At 43.1% G+C, this 17,158-nt stretch overlaps 1 protein-coding gene across 1 annotated transcript in view; it reads left to right on the top strand.

The window, feature by feature from the left end:
* Positions 1–8,199, top strand: part of LOC122475742 (membrane cofactor protein-like) — a 36,019-nt gene extending 27,820 nt beyond the window's left edge. The window contains exons 10-12 of the mRNA XM_043567832.1: positions 697–732; positions 1,246–1,306; positions 7,450–8,199. Of these exons, the coding sequence (XP_043423767.1) occupies positions 697–732; positions 1,246–1,306; positions 7,450–7,522 (170 nt within the window). The 3' untranslated portion in view covers positions 7,523–8,199. The remainder of the gene's footprint in view (positions 1–696; positions 733–1,245; positions 1,307–7,449) is intronic.
* The last annotated feature ends 8,959 nt before the right edge of the window (positions 8,200–17,158 follow it).

The raw sequence follows: 17,158 nt of genomic DNA, 5'->3' as shown, positions 1-17,158 counted from the left end.
TGACATCATTTCTAAGAATTAAGATTTTGTAGTATGATTTATTGCTCTCTGGGTAGTCAAAAATGCATGTTTAAGTCTCTATACGTTATTTTCATCTGTGTGCCCTGGTGTTTCATTTACATATGTAGAATCTCCTTGGCAATTAGGATTATGTCTTATTTTTTTAGGGAGTAGAGGATCAGGAGGGGTTGATGATAAAATATTATTCTGAAGATTCTGAAACTAACATCCTTGTTTGTGATAGATGAGTAGAGATTTATTTATGACCCAGTCCACAGAGCCCATTTTGGTGGAAAAAATACAAATTCCTCACAAAATCATAAATGATAGGATGAATACTGATTCAAGTAAACCCACTATAATGGGGTAATACGTTTTAAAGCAATTTCCCTCTGATCTACTGAATTCTTAGTTGTCCTAGTAAGCTTTACTAAATAACCTGATATGGCAACAACAGCACAAAACAATGAAAAGTGAGGTTCCTCTGAAGAGTCTTACAAGGTGGACCCTGGATGTGGGATCAGAGTCCAAGGCTCTGTGATCGGAATGATCTGGACACAGTAGCAGTCGTGCTAAAACTAGACTGAGGAACTCTTTCTTTGCTGTAGTGTATGATCTGAGCAAGATTAAATGCGACTACTCTCTGGGACCCTTGTGTGCTCAATTATCTCCAAACTGTTCTTGTTTTTTTCTCAGGCAAAGGAATCATTGCTCTGATTGTCATTGTTGTTCGTAAGTAGCCCAAACTTGATGTTACTTAAATAAAAATAATACTGTGAGCAAGTGCATTTTTAATGTATGCAGTTATTTTTTATTTAACTTTCCAATTTCTGTAGTTTTTATAGCTTGAAGTGAAGTACACCAGTCTAGGATGGTCTGACTTTGTATATAATACACTATGTTTTGTTGGTGAATGTGTATTCTTTTATATTCCACTTGTCCACTTAGTAACAAACCTAAATACTCCATGTGTTTTCAGGATGATTAGTCATGACCCTGCATCCCAAATATGCTTTGGGTACTTTTCTAAACTAAGCAAGGATTCTTCCCTGACTTACCGTGGACTGTTCACGAACTTCTGATAGTGAAGAGGCTAGACGGAATATGAATCTATATGTGCTTAAATGCAGTAGCATTTTCTGACCACTGAAATGTAACCAACACTTACTTATTTCTGCTGCTACATTTTGAATCTTGGCAATTAGTTCTCAGAGTTACATGTCATTTGTTTCTGGTTTCTTGTAGTTGCTGGCATTGTATTCCTTTGCTGCATCCTGGTCATATTTTATCGACACAAGAAGAAAGGGTAAATTAAAGGACATTTCTTCTAACTCCCGGTCCTTCTCACTCCTCACCTACGTGCGTGCAGCATTTGCACCTGTGCCTATGCCATCTTTCCCTAAGCTGAGCCCGCATCAGTGTGCCCTGCCAGTCGCATCTGTTTACTAACAATATTTTAGGCTGCTTTTCCTGTCCCGGCGGCCAGAGCGACCTGCGCAGACTTGCTTCGTCTGTTAGGACTTCATGAAAAGTTTCTGCGGGGTGGGGCTTGAGGTTTAAGTTCTATAGCAAATCACGGAGCGTTACGGGGCCTTCCCCACCCAGCTTCCCCCTATTTCCTAAATTGGACCAGGGGGGCCAAGATGAAACTTAGAACAGTTCACTGTGGAGACTCGGACAGTTGTATTCAGTGCAGTTTTTATGTGAAAGTTTCCATTTGTCCGGGTAAGTTAGGGAATTGTAAGAAGCTGTGCAGGTGTCTCTTTCGAATACCCAGTTTGATTTCTTTTCCTTTAGAGCTGTTACTTACACTTGTTAAACCGGGGAGTGAAAAGCAGCAGTGTTTGATTTCCCTCTTATGTTCTCTCAATTTACTAGGTTGCAGTAAAACTGTTGGGGATAAACTTAACATTACTAAGGGGTAAGATTTACAAAGCACCTTCTTGTTTAACTTTATCTGTGTTTTAATCTGTAAAAATGAAAAGCAGGGGATCTTAAAATAGAAAAAAAAATACAAGTATATATCTTCTGAGCAGAATAGGATGTTTAAACATCAAACAAATCTTAATGAAATAATTTACAATTTATGAAAGACTTGGAATAAATCCTGGAGCATAGACCAAATTAGGTGCTTTGAAATTTTTAAACTTTAGTGATTTATTTTTTTCCCTGTTGCTTTGAAAATAACCTTTGAAATCAAACTAATAATTTTAAGACTTTTGGTATTCATAGTTTTTTGATACCGGTTTCCCTTTATATTAATCATCTGGTTTGGAATACGTAATAAAAGAACACTCTTTACGCATAAAGAGCTCAACTTTTAAAACCAAAGTACCGCAGTGCCTTCACTTGAATCTTCAGTCTAATATCTGTAGAACATATGATATGCATATTTGATTTCTCAATCAGCAGTATATTTTTAAAATTGTACACACACAGCACTCCGAGTAGGAAATACTGTCGTGGAATATTTTTGCAAGTCCAAAATGTTTGTATAGAAATAGCTTCTGACAATAACAAATCAAAATAGCCCTCTGGGGGCATGTGGGTGGCTCAGTATTAAGCCTCCCACCCTTGATTTCGGCTCAGGTCATGATCTCACAAGCCCCAGGTCAGGCTCCAAGCTAAGCACGGAGCCTGTTTGGGATTCTCTCTCTCCCTCCCTTCCTCTCTCTACTCCTCCCCTGCTCCCTCATGCTCTCAAAATAAACATTTAAAAACAACAACAACAACAACAAAAAACCCTAAAATAGCTCACTGCTCTTTATTTTACTCACTTTACTATTTACAGTGACACTGAATCAAAATACGTATAGATTCCTTAACAAGCATTAATGATACTCTCTCTAGCCACCATTAATGGATTTTTTAAAGCTGAACAATTGTCTGAGCATTGTACCCCAGATGAAAGATTCAGTGACATTAGTGATCTGAGATTCCATGTCTAATGAGCCCCCGGCGATGTTGCTGCCAGCCGGGGCGACACTCTGAGTTACCAAGTGTAGGTTATTAGTGACGCACCCATAGTCTTGAAATTGGAAGAAATGCCATCAAACATAAAGGTGAAATTTCCTCCTGTTTAAGATAATTGAATTTTCAAAAGGTAGCACATCTATGTGTATGTTTTTAAAAAGTGCGTGGGCTAAAGTTTGGCTTTATGTTGCTTTTCTGAAAGAAAGAAAGAAAGAAAGAAAGAAAGAAAGAAAGAAAGAAAGAAAAGAAAGGAAGGAAGGAAGGAAGGAAGGAAGGAAGAAAAGAGAAAGAAAGAAAGAAAGAAAAGAAAGAAAGAAAAGAAAGAAAAGATTTCTATTATGTCCTTTGCACTGTTTAATGTCCTTCATCTGTTCCCCTGAAAGGGAGCGTTGTCGCCTTAGAAACTCCCTTACAAGACTATAAAACGTAGGCAGTTCCTTCTCTATTTCTAGGCCGGTAAGAACTCTGGAAGCAGGGCACTAGGCACAGATAGTCCCAAATGGCTGCTAAAACTTGGCACAAAACGGATTTTGATGTAAACTTGTATTTATGATGACCTGGGAACACCATTACCCTCCTGCAGCCTCCATCCCAAAGTACACAAATAGTGTAAGTAGTCATTTTTCAGACAGATCCCTAAATTATGTGATGAAAAGTGGCCCCCGGTTGGAGTGTTCTGCTAGGGCTGCATAGTCTCAGCTGGGAATAGGATGGGATCCCAGAGCCTCGGAAATGCACCTTCTCCTGCCAGTTTCCTTTAACTAATTTGCTCCCGTCTCTAGTCTTGGAATCCGCAGCCCTTGCCCTGTGTCTTGCTATTGCTCGAGTTCTGTTTTGCTTGTCATGACCGTGTGGTTCTAGAAAACATGCCATTTGTTGACATCAGTGTTTTCATGCACGTGTTTCATAAATGCATGGTTTTCTTTTGTCCGGCTAAATCATCCCTGGATAAGTGAGAGTTGGCTTAAGTCCATTCGACTCATATACATACTTTATGTATTTTATCACCTGTGGCTAAATCGTTTCTCCTTTATTTCCGTTAAGGATATTTATTATTTGGTATAACTTAAACCTGTTTTTAATGTCATATTAATAATGACCGACCCACTAACTTTGTAACTTTTTTTTTACATTTTTAAAAAATTTGCAATTCTTAAGCTGTCTGTGGTTAAGTGAATGTTACACAACGTTTTGGGATGTACTACATAGAGTGGCCAGATCAGGTGGTGGGGAGTATAGTGACATGGGGGAAAAAACCCAAAAGGTCAAATTAACTTGAACATTGTTCTACTTGGCTCTCGAATTCTGGAGCTGTAAACTTCAAAAAATTGTATAAATAACAAAGGATGGTGTAGTAAGTTGAGAGCAAACTTTAGATCCATCCCAGGACAATGGGATGTCATGTAGTAAGTTTTACAGAGGTCTTTCCGCGGGGTGAAAACAGATGTGCCGCAGGAAGAAACTGTACTCGAGGCGAAAGTCAGGATGCATCTGAAAATGCCTGGCTTGCCCTAAAATTGATTGCTAAGATAATATTTAATATATGCTCTGTGTATTCCCTCTAAATCTAAGATGTGAGAGACAAGGGCCGTTTGTCCTCACACAGTCTTGCGCTATGAGAGAGAGTTTACATTACTCGTATCAGGCTAATTGGTTTTAGAGGTAAACAGATTGCACAGAAATTCCGAATCCGTTCATCTGCCAGACGATCTGTAAGATGTCAACATTAGAGTAGCTCCCTGCACCTAATTCCTGTTTCAGATTCCTAAAGGAGAATCAGAAAAGTCGCAATTTGTGACTCTAATTGTCAGCTCTACTTCCATTCTCTTTGTCTTTCATTTTATCCCACCTGTTGTGCCATTCTGCTTCCTTTTGGTTTGTTGTGACTATTTTATTCAGCATTTTCCCTTCCTCTGTTCAGCACATACCAAACTGGTGAGAGCCACAGAGAAGTAAAATTAAATTCTCTCTGAGAAGAGGAGATGAGAGAAAGGTTTGCTTTTATCATTAAAAGGTACCTGCTTCTGTATGTTTCTTTTCAGAGATACCCTTTCTAGAATAGAAAATATCCAATGACTATTTAGATATCAGTACCTTGAACTAAGATATGTTGGCTTTAGTAAACATCAGGGGGAACACTTAGATTCCTGTTCCCTTTGCTAAATTATTGGTTTTTATGCCACTCCTGTTTTAAAAGTAAAAACAAAAAAATACATACTGGCAGACTTTTACTTTGACGTAGGCTCCAACTGAGTAATGTCCCCATTGTCCTTTTATTAGACTGTCTAGCTTCCTTGACCTCATAGTAGCTGTGAATCCAAAATGCAGACATTTTTTTAGCCCAGTGGGAAATTATCCTAGAGTCTTATTATTTTTAAGTGTAGGGTGGAAAATTACTCCTTTCAGAAACTTAAATACATTTTACTTGAGCTTGTAAATGCGTTCAATTTTTTTTAATGTTTTTTTAATTCATTTTTGAGAGAGAGAGCTAGAACGTGAGCGGGGGAGGGGCAGAGAGACAGAGAGACCCAGAATCTGAAGCAGGCTCCAGGCTCTGAGCTGTTAGCACAGAGCCTGATGTGGGGCTCAAACTCACGAGCAGTGAAATCATAACCTGAGCCAAATTTGGACGTTTAACCAACTGAGCCACCCAGGCACCCCACAAAATTTCAACTTGTAAGTATTCATTCTGTAAAGACATTTATGTTTTCCTTTACCAGAATATTTTCAGCGTAGGAGAGAGAAACCAACAACAAAAAAATCCTAGATTTTGGAAGATTATGAATTGCGTTGCCTTAGACCCTTCGAGCCCCACTGCCCTGTGTCTGAGTGAAATGAAGTGTTCCTCTGTTTGTGCCACAATGTGTGTCTGCATAGCCAGGAAGAGAGCAGATACGTATCCCACCCACTCACAATGTGAGGTGCTCCTCTCCCTTACGGTCTTGAGTTTGGGAGCAGACTCTGTCAAAGCCAACAGGAAGGGCAGTTTCTTGGTAAAAGCAGAGTGGTGTCTTGGGTCACAGCAGCAAAGGGCAAGACAAAACACAGCCACTAGAACTGGCAGTCGAGGCCTACCCAGCCCAGTGTATCTTCCTGGTCCCAGAATTCCTCTGAGGCTAAAGCCAACCAGGAAGGGAGATTTCAATCTGTTGTGAGCTTTACGGTGTCTGTGAACACCTGAAGGTAATCTAATGGATGCTGAAGATAACGTGAACTTTCTGTGATTAGTAATCCAGTTTTAGATTTCCACCGTCTTGAAATAGCTTCGTTGTTACGCCAAATCAATGTGTCTTACAATGTAGGAGAGTCTTTTTGATCTTTCTCCCGCATCGGATTCTGTTTAAAATTCCATCAGAAGAGGATATGCCACTCCCACACAAACAAAAGGAGTTTTGACTCCAAAAAACTAGAAGACGAGAGCAGTCGTGGAGAATTCAGTGACAGTCCTGACCCACAATCAAAAGACGCTCCCCGTCACTCTCAGGAAGTGGCTCTATGACGAGTGTAGTTCGGGGACGGTGGTGGCTCCCAGGACGGCCTCCCCCACAAGGAAAAACAGGAGGGGATCCAAAGCCGCCATGGTTAGCTGTTGTGTTGGGTAGCATCGAGCGTCCCTGAAGTGTTGGCTGGGGCGCACACACCGGTGAACAGCTGACTGGCCACCGTTAGTTTCCGTCTGCCCGTTCTAGTCCGTTTACTGAGGCAGGGACTACACCTGCGTTTTCCAGTTCCATCGTCCGTAGTCCCGTGTGGCTACTGTGGACTTGAACGTGGCTGGTCCTGCCTAAGTTGTGCTTATAAAACACACGCCGGACTCTAAAGACTCAGTACACATTAAATGTAAAATAACATGCATGTTCGGTTAAGCAAAATACATCAAAATTAATTTTGCTTGCTTCTTTTACTTTTTTAATGCGGCTTCTAGAAAATGCAAAATTACCTGTGTGTCTCATAGTGTATTTCTTTGGATGGCACTGGACTAGAATAATCGATTTTAGATGTCTACTGCCACCATAAAATTGTGATGTAAATTTCAGTTATTTAGGAGAATCTCTTACCAAAACGCATGGCTTCCTTGACGGTGAGGGCTAAATGGGGCATGATTGAACTTGAGCACTGGTGGACTCGTTCTCCCTTTAAACATTTCATTTCAGAGCCAGATTTAAAATGTTGGTATTAGGAAAATAAGTGTTTCTCTCCACTAGCCCTCATTTTAACTTAAATGGGAAAATATTTACAAAGTACTTCATATCACACTGTTCTGTTGTTTCGAAGAGAATCAAAAATGTAATACAGGGATAGAAGGGTTTCTAGACTGGCAGTAGCCGCACATTCGAAATCGTTTCTAAAAAACCATTTATTTCCCAGTCCTGGCACCCCCGCAGTTTTTTGTTTGAACTGTGGATTTTCTACATAGGCTTTGGAATTGATTTTATGTTGCTCTCTGATACTGTCTTTTTTTACCTCGCCTTCTAGGAAAACAGAAGTTAGCGCCTCATACAGCACTTACCAGGATAAATCCGCTTCGCCAGCAGAGTCCACGCAGTAAACGGTTTCCACACAGTGCATCTTCTGATTCTTTTAGAATGTTGACATCGATGGTAAATTCATATAGCCTCTATGGAAAACATACACGCCTTCCTCAAAAAACTAAAAACCAAACCAACGAATGATTTAGCAGTTCCACTTGCTGGCATATATCCAAAGGAAACAAACAAACAAACAAAAACACTGCAGCTCTCTGTTCTCTGCAGCATTTTTTACAACGGCCACCACACGGATGGATGCCAACCTAAGTGCCCCTGGACAGATGAATCGTTAAAAGAAAACATGGTATCCAAATACGGTGGCATACTGTCCAGCCATAAAAAAGGAAGGAAATCTTGCTGTTGGCCACAAAATGCATGGACCTTCAGGCATTTTGCTAAATGAAATAAGGTCGAACAAAGACAAAATATTGTATGATCTCATTTGTAGAATCTAAAAGGAAAAAAAAAAAAATCCCAGAAAACAAAAACAAACCCTAGGAACAAATCAGATTGGTGGTTGCTGGGGGGTGGGGGCAGATTTGGCTGAAGGTGGTCAAAAGGGACACACTTCCAGTTCTAAGACTAACGAGTGCTGGGATGTAATTATCGTTCAGTCTGCTGTCAGTAGTATATTGTATTTTTGGAGAGTTGCTGAGCAGAAGACAAACACTTTTATAATTGAAGTAATGGATGTGAACTAAGTTCATTGTGGTAATCATTTCATAGTATATACATTCTCAAATTATGCTCTGCACCTTATACACAATGTTACGTGTCAGTTAATAAAACCAGAAAGGGGGAAAGAAAGGATGTATAAAAACTATTCCCTAGGGTTTTTTCCCCCACTTCCACGAATGCAACTGTTAATTAAGCCATCGTGCTAGCGTTTTAATGTGCTTTGAACGTACTCACCATCTTTCGATGCTTCTTTGAACCGTATATGCATTTGGGTATGAACATCTGGCCTGTTTCTCCTTAAAATAACACGTGCATTTATAGGGCAACTCAATACAATATCCCTGGTATTTAGGTGTGGAAATTATTTTTTAAAATGAAATTTCCAACTTCAGACAACTGTAGTGCAAAATAAATTACATTTCATTTGTAAAGAAAGTGACAAATCTTTTTTGTAAAAAGATTAAGGAGAAGTCGTAAGATTCATTCTCTCAACAACTCTAAAACATGTTTTACATATTGTTCAGTGTAAAAAGTCTTTCAAATATGTGTATGCTGCTTTCACCCTTCACATTAAAAAGAGGAACACTGAAAATTGGGATTTTAAACAAGTTTGACTTCCTTAACTGAGAATATTATCAGAAAACAAAGTAAATAGGGTTGAATTCTATATGTTTTGTAACTATTTGTAATTTCTTCGTGACTTCCAGAAGCTAGAAAGTTTATGGCCTTTGTTCTTCACTTTTTCAAACGTCAGTAAACAGTCAGAGAAGTCAGTTAGGAATTCAGAATCCGTTGGAAACTCCTGTACAACTTTAGAGAGTTCTCACACTCATAAAAGGAATGGCAGCTGGGGGTACAGAGTGAACCTGTGGCCTATAATTTTCTCTACGAAGATTCTGCTCTTTAATAAAATTAGATTCCACTCTAAATTCCAGCAACGGGTGATTTTCTCCCTGTACTTGAATAAGACGATGCCTTTAAACAACATCATGTAAAAGTAGTGACTTTGGCAGGAATATCTCCATCTGAGAACCTCAGGTTGTGTCAGAATCTTAGTTCTGATGTGCATCTCCCCTTAACTGCTAAAAACAGTAAAAATCCAGCCACATTATTTCAAGAAAGGAGACTGTGTCCGCTATTGGCCGAACAAAGGGACAGAGAAAGCAAACAGCTGCAGTGGCACCTGGCGTTCAGGTGGCACTGACCGTGACCTGAGTCCTTACACCAGGCAGAGTCTCTGAGATAAGCCACTGGGCAGAGAGGAGAGACGGCCACTCACATTCAGAGTACGGTTTTACAAATTTTGTTTTGCACTTTCATAGTTAGTAGCATAAGTTAGGCCAAAGAAACGCTGCCTTGAGAAGGACATGATTGGGAATCATGTTTTACAAGTATTGTTTTGTGGATAAAGCATGTTTATGACGCACTGTAAGTGTCCCCTCCCTGAGGGATCGGTGAGGTACTTTGGGAAGATACGCTTGAGCAGAAAGAAACAGGAATTTTGAATTAAGTACGAAGGTGAAGTTTTACTATACCCAATTTTCACATACTTTTCAGGGATGTAGCACTTGCTCAGAAACAAGAGATGGCTGTACTGTTGATTTTTAACAAGCCCAGTTGACTCTTTTGCAACCAAAGATTGTTATGCTATTTTCCAAAAAAAATTGTTATGTTATTGTTATGTTGTTTTTCCAAAACAGACTTTTATACTAGTTTCTGCTTCAAATTTATTTTTTTTATTTTGTATATTTATACAAAATTGCTCTCGATATGTAAATATAAATTTTGTTTTTCAAATAATGGCAATTATATATGCCATTATATACATTTATATATATAGGATAAAATGAAAAGTTTCTCTAATGACGTGGAAAGTAGCATATGTGAAGGGTTGCTAAAACCGGAAGAATGTATTTGCAGTGAAATGAGAAGTCCCATGGGGGGGGTGGGGTCTTTATTGTTCATATTTTGAAAATGGGGTCTTCAAGTGTTGTGAAAAATAAAATCCAAGTTGGGAGAATTTTCATTTGTGACGATGCGTTCATTTCCAGTGTGTTTTAGCTCAGAGCAGAGCATGCTTGTACTTGGCCCGACTTCTCTACGCGTTCCACTCCAGCCCCTCACATTGCAGAGCCTTGAATATGTCCAGGCTCTTCTCCCAGCCCGTCCTGGGCCTCTCCTGCTCAGAGGTGTTCAGTCACAGGTGCACAGCGTCAAGTGCAAGGTTTCTCGCAGGCACCCTGAAGCTTTCTACAATTAAATCCCAACTTGTCTTCCGAAGACTTCTGCCCCATTTCTTCAAAGAACCTATTGTCCGTCGAGCGGACCGTCTGCCCCACGTGCTGGGCTGTGTTCCTGGTTCACTGTCGCCTGTAGCACTTCTAGTCCTGGCCGGGTCCTGGACATCTTCCCCAAGGCTCAGCTCCTACTGCCCATTCCGTGAAGCTTCTCCCGACTTGCCCAGCTCTTAGAGCCTTTGTGATGTCACCGAACCTTGAGATAACCGGTGTCTATATGCCTGTATCTGGTGGCAGATATACCTTCCACATCACGTCAGTGCGTGGGTATGATTAAGTGCTTACGAGCCCAAGCCCCAACGATGAAAGTAGAAAGTTTGATTTGTGTAATAACAGGGTTTGCTTTTGTTTACACAAAAAGTTTTCATGGTCTTTTTTGCAGATTCGAATTAAATCAGATTGCTACATGTCTGAGATCAGGCCTCAGTGTTCTGAACCATGTTGCACATGGAATCACGGGGCATTTTACCCATGCCTGGGTCCCACCCCTCTTGGATTTCTTATGTAACTGATCTGGGATGTGGCCTGCCTGGGCATAGGGATTTTCCCAGCTTCCCAAGTGATTCTAATATGCAGCTAAGGCTGAGAACTTCTGCATTAGTGACTTACAAGTTTATAATGACACAGCCTTATATTTACAAAAGAAAATCGAGGTTTTATTCATTCAGCATACTTAATAAATCCGAAAACGTCTAAGACTTAAAATCATGGTCTTGTTGCATGGCTAACAAGGCTCTGGTTTAAGAAAAAACAAAAGCAATCTTTACAATATCAACATTTGATGTAAATTAGGTTCTCTATAAAATTTTTTTTAACCTTTATTTTTGAGACAGAGAGAGACAGAGCATGAATGGGGGAGGGTCAGAGAGAGAGGGAGACACAGAATCCGAAACAGGCTCCAGGCCCTGAGCTGTCAGCACAGAGCCCGACGCGGGGCTCGAACTCACGGACTGCGAGATCATGACCTGAGCCGAAGTCGGACGCTTAACTAACTGAGCCACCCAGGCGCCCCAGTTAGGTTCTCTATAAATGAAATTAAATTTTATTGGGCTTTAATTTGAAACCACACCTTATATTTTAAATTATAAAATATACAGGGAGAAGTAACAAAAAGTCTTTTGTAGGAATGCTTAGGAGGGTAGGGCAGAATTGCACTGTTAAGGAATATGCTTGGTTTAAGGACAACAGGCAACTTCAGTATTCTAAAATTTAGTGATGCCTGCCAACTAGCTGCAACCAAGAATGAACTTTCCTTGCGTATTTTAAATATTTGCATATTTCCACTAAAGAGCAGGATTTAACATAGTCTACTGACTTCCAGAAATGATGCAAAAATCAAGTGCCTGTGCACCATCTATTTTTTAATTTTTTTTTTTTTTCCTAAGTGATGTTGCTTTCATCATTTCCAGGTTCATTTTAGAAAAGGTTGCACTAAACTGAAGCGGTCAGCCTTTGCATGACGGGGCACTGCTGCCCTCCTGTGGCCTTCCTGGGCATTGACAGTCCCAAAGTCCTTCCAACTTTGTCGTTCAGAGGCTCCGACCATTGCGGTGATTCCCAGAAGCCGTTTTTAATTTCATGTTGTATCCAGTATTAACTAGGTCTTTTCTGCTTTCCTTCTGTGAAATTACCATTCTAAAAGGGCTTAACTCTGCCCCTTGTTGCTTAAATATGGGAGAAATCCAATACTGGGGTCTGTGGTCAATAACATCTTCCTTCCCTCTCAGTTCCGTACCTGAAGGTAAACAAATCACCACAAGTATAGATCGCGTGGAGAAAGTTCCCCACTCTGACTCCTGACTTGCTACCCCAAGAACATTTGCAGCTGGGTAGTAAAACTGATGTTCGCATAAGCTACTTACGTTAACATCATTTATCTCCCTTACGCAGCTTTTAAAAACTTGAACCATTTTCTGTGGCCGTGGCAAGCCTTGTGCCGATCTATGGAAATCAAGCAAGAGCTATGACATCCTGGTGCTTAGGGCTGGTGGCTTCAGTGAGAATCTGGAAACCACCATTGTTTAGATGACAGTTATGGTGTTTGGGAAAATGGTCAACTGGTCACCCAACACCACCTGAAAAGGCTCCCAGGAAAACACCCCTTCCATTTGTAATCGATGTTCATTATTGGAGAATTCCTGGTGTAGGACCCCATGGGACTGCGCTTCAATTTCCTGTGTAGTAAGTCTTTTTGAAATGCAGATTCTGATTCCCTAGGTCCCAGGTGGGGCCAGGGTTCAGCATTTCCATGAGTTCTATCTACTGCTATTTGTGGTAGGCTAATGGCCTCCAGAGATTTCAGAGTCCTAACACCTGACACCTGTGAGTGTCACCTCTCTGGCAGAGGGTCTTTGCAGATGGGATCTTGGGTGGGGCCCTGAATGTAATCACAAGGTTCCCTAGAAGGGAAGGCAGGGGGGACCTGACTGCAGCACAAGGAGGCGTGAGCCAGAAGCAGAATGTTCTGCTGTTGGCCGTCAGGATGGAGGCAGGGGCCGCAAGCCAAAGGACACAGCTCTAGAAGTGGGGAAAGGCAAGTAAACGGTTTTTTCTAGGACCTCTGGAGGGAGACCGGCCCTGCCAATGCTTTCATTTCAGCCTAGTGAAATGATATCACACTTTTGATAACTAAACTAAAATAAATGATGAGTTTTTTATTTTAGTTCCAGAACTAAAATAAATGATGTGTTTTTTTGTTTTTGTTGTAGAGAATGTACGTAAACGGGGTAGAGGAACGGCGGGGAGAGAGAGAATCTTAAGCAGCCTTCATCCATAATGAGCGTGGACTCTGGGGCTTGATTCCGGGACCCCGGGGTCACAAGCCAAAATCAAGAGTCAAATGCTTAACCAACTGAGCCACGCAGCTCCTGTGTGGTAAGACAATCACTGTGTGAATGTGTCCCACGAAAATCCTGTTAAAGTCCTGACCCCCAGTGTGATAGTATTAGGAGGTGGGGCCTTTGGGAAGGGATTAGGTCATGAATGGGTTTAGTGCCCTAATAAGAAGAGGTCCAAGAGAGTTCCCTCAGGCCCTCTGCCCTGGGAACGCACAGCCAGAAGGCACTGTCTTTGAACCAGAAAGCTGACTCTCACCCGACACTGAATCTGCCAGCGCCTTGATCTTGGACTTCCCAGCATCCAAAACAGAAATATCTGTTGTTTATAAACTGCCCAGTCTAGTATTTTCTGACAGCAGCCCGAGGGGACTAAGACCAACACCAAGTTGTGGGACTTGTTACAGAACACGAATACACCCTTGCTAGGGGTCCTCCCACCGCAATTGGAGTAGAAAGCCTCTTAGAACAAGACCACAGAGGAGCGGCTCTCACCCGTTGCTGCCAATCAGAATCATCTGGAAAAACCTTAGAACAAAAATGTAAGCCCCTAAAACAGTATAACCAGAACCCGTACAGGTGGGCCCGAAGTATCACTAATTCAAAGGCTACTTGGGTGAATCTAACTACAGAACACTACTGGGTTAGTATAAACCCAAAGTATGACTTGTGTTCAAGGAATGTTCTTAACCTTACCCCAAATATGGACGCCCTAGTCTGCTAGGTAGCCCCTAAAACATCCACCAGCTTCTCGGTGCAGGCCAGGCCAACATCTTCCATGAATTACCAGTTTCAAGACTTAAAACATTCTGTTTTACCTCAATTGGTCAAGTTGGATTTGTGTCATATTAATTCACCTGCACTCATTTTCACAGACGGGAATTAGTCGCCAGTTGCCAACTTGCATGAGGCTTAGATCCAATCCTCCCTACAGCTAAAGATGTGGTAAAACTGAGGTGATGGGGACCCGTGCCTGACATGGCATTTCCTATCTAGGTCGATAGCGTGGCCTTAAAAACAGATTCAAGATGTCTCCAGGAGAGGGACGCCTGGGTGCTTCAGTCGGTCGAGCATCTGACTTTGGCTCAGGTCATGATCTCACGGTTCGTGGTTTGAGCCCCACAGTGGGCTCTGTGCTGTCAGCATGGAGCCCGATCCGGACTGTCTGTCCACCACCCCCCCCCACCCCGCCCTGCACCTTCCCTGCTCACTCTCTCTCAAAAATAAACAAAACAAAAAGTCTCCAGAAGAAACATTCTGCTCACTAATTTGTTATGAAAACCCAACCTGGAATGGCAATTTTAAGTAAAGGGCTGTCAGCATCTAGACGAATAAAGTAAAATAATCCTGTGTGAGAGGCACCACAGCTATGCGTGCACTTTGCTTCTCGTGACCTAGCACTCGGTGGGAGCACGAGGGACCCCCTTTTCGGAAAAGACGTCTCAAGTCACTGTTTCTGTGCTTTGATACTAAACCCGGTCTTCCGGCACTTCCAGCATTTGGGTGGCCGGAATCAGCATAACCCGAGGGCAGAATCCTTGGTGCAACTCTGAGGCTGGAGCTTGGGACTCGGTAGGGGACTCAAAAGTTGGCTCAACACGCTACAACTGGGCAAAGCTGTTAGACCCACAGGTCCTACTGCACCTAGCGCGGCCAGGGAGGGAATAAAACCATCGCCACCATCACCTCCTGGGGATGAGAACACGGATTCTTCAATCAACAGCCCGAAATAGCATTGCAGCTGCAGGGAGGGGGTGCGTCACCCTCCCTGGGCAGTCTTCCCAGCAGATGCTTCACCACCACCCCCCCCACCCCCACCCGCCAGGCAGGGCAGCCATCTGGGGGACGTGAACTTAGAAAAGCTTCCCAGGTGCTAGAGCTGTGACCACTTACCGAAAGCCGCTGGCATGAAGTACCATAGGTAGCTAGTAGCTGGCCGCATGTGTCTTGTGCAAAATGCTCACTCAAGGGGCCACACCCCTCCTACCTGAAGATTCCCCAGGCTTAATCCCCCATGAAGTAAAATCTGGCTAATTGCTGAATACCTTCACAGGACTGGCTCACCCTGTCTTCAACGGTGATAGAAACGAAGAACCAAAAAGTAGATCTCCTGCATTTTTTTCTTTTAAGTTTATTTGGAGAGAGAGGGAGAGAGAGAGGGGCAGGGGAGAAGCTCAAGCAGGCTCTGCACTGTCAGCACACAGTCTGACTCGGGGCTCGAACTCCCAAATCGTGAGATCATGACCTGACCCGAAATCAACAATCGGATGGTTAACCAACGGAGCCACCCAGGTACCCCCTCCTGCGTCTTTTATAAAGCAGCTGAAATCATCAGGCTGCTCCCCTTTACCAGCCATGTGGCAGTATGTTCGGTTGTGCAAAAGCTTCCGGAAGGAACACCGACCGCAGAGGGGCCAGGGCTGCCTGCAGCCCATTCGGAACCAGCCTCAGTTTCCCCTTCAAAAAGGAGCATCCCTCAGCCCAGGCTTGAACATTTCTCTTTTCCGTGATCTTTTCTCTCATTTTATTTCTTGGCTCACAGGACCTCATTCTTATCTTAACGGGCTTCGTTTTTAACGTGTGTCTGCCGTAACCTCCTCCAGTTCTTTGGGAAGTAGGTAAGTCTGCATAGCAAGTTAACATTTGCAGGACCCCACTTCTCACGGCATTACGAACAGAGAATGATCAGATGAAAAACAAAGACATGATTGATTGAAGAGAGTAAAATATTTATTCAGGTCAAGATGCATGAATAGACTCTTAACAGAAAGAGAATTCAACAGCAGCCATTTACAGAATACACAGCATTGCCACATTTTAGCAAACTGCACCCCAGGACATCAGATAGGTTACACCGATTTGTTTTTAAAACTGCATTCAATTCTCTCTTACCTCCGCAACAAGGTATCATTAATGCAGTGAAAGAAGTTAGTGAAAAAAGCGTGATTGTCCTTCCCCACGCTCTGCCCATCCGTCTTCCGGGAGACCACGTCTTCCAGGAGAACAGAGGCTGTTGCTCACCAGACTTGGCGTGAGGTTTCGAGGCTGCTGCTTTTCCCCCTACATCATAACCGATTTCAAATGGTGCTAGACAAAAACAGACTCTGAACACCAGGAGAAATCGGTCAGCCTGTGTAAGAGATGGGTCCGGTGGTGCTCCCGGGGGTCCGGCACTTGACCGTGCAGGTGGCAAGTCTGATTCCAGCCGCACTGCAAGTGCAGCTGGGTGTCCCGGGGCCTCTAGGAGCGGGTGCAACGCCGACGGGGATGGAACCGTCCTCCAGGCACACAGCCTCACCCCTCCCCCGCTACAATCGAGTACGGAGGAGGGAGCCGGCATCGCCTGGTCCCCGCGGTCAGAGGCCCTACGGACCGGTGAGCGCCCGGTGGTGCTCCCAGGTGCTACAACCAGGCATCACCTCGGCCCCTGCTCCAGCTCGGAGTTTCTTTGAAACACAAACACCCTCCCCGCACGGCCGCCCCTCCACAACCCGCAACGGACATACGCTGCGGCGCACTTTTCCTTTTCAAGTTCTTCCTCTCTTGGACCGGCTCAGGCGGCAGAAGGAGGGGCTCTGTCCCACCAGCGAGAGCTCCTCTGCAGGTGGCCCTTTGCTGCGCCGCAATTCTTACTCCTAAAACACTGATTTCAAATGGTGCTAGATACAAAGATGGAAAAATCTAAGCCACCATGTGAAACCAGCTTCCAGAAGAAGAGGATCTCATTGAAGAAAGAAGGAAGACACAACCGGAAGACCCAGGTGCTGCCCTGTCTTCTTGCGGTTCCACTCGGGGCGGGACATCGCGGTCCGTGAGAGAGGCACAGAGCGGACCTAGCCAGGGATGC

The sequence above is a fragment of the Prionailurus bengalensis genome, chromosome E4, assembly GCF_016509475.1.
Source record: "Prionailurus bengalensis isolate Pbe53 chromosome E4, Fcat_Pben_1.1_paternal_pri, whole genome shotgun sequence".
NCBI classification, from domain to species: Eukaryota; Metazoa; Chordata; class Mammalia; order Carnivora; family Felidae; genus Prionailurus; species Prionailurus bengalensis.
Note: the sequence above shows the minus strand (reverse complement) of the source record. Positions and strands in the feature narration are given on the sequence as shown.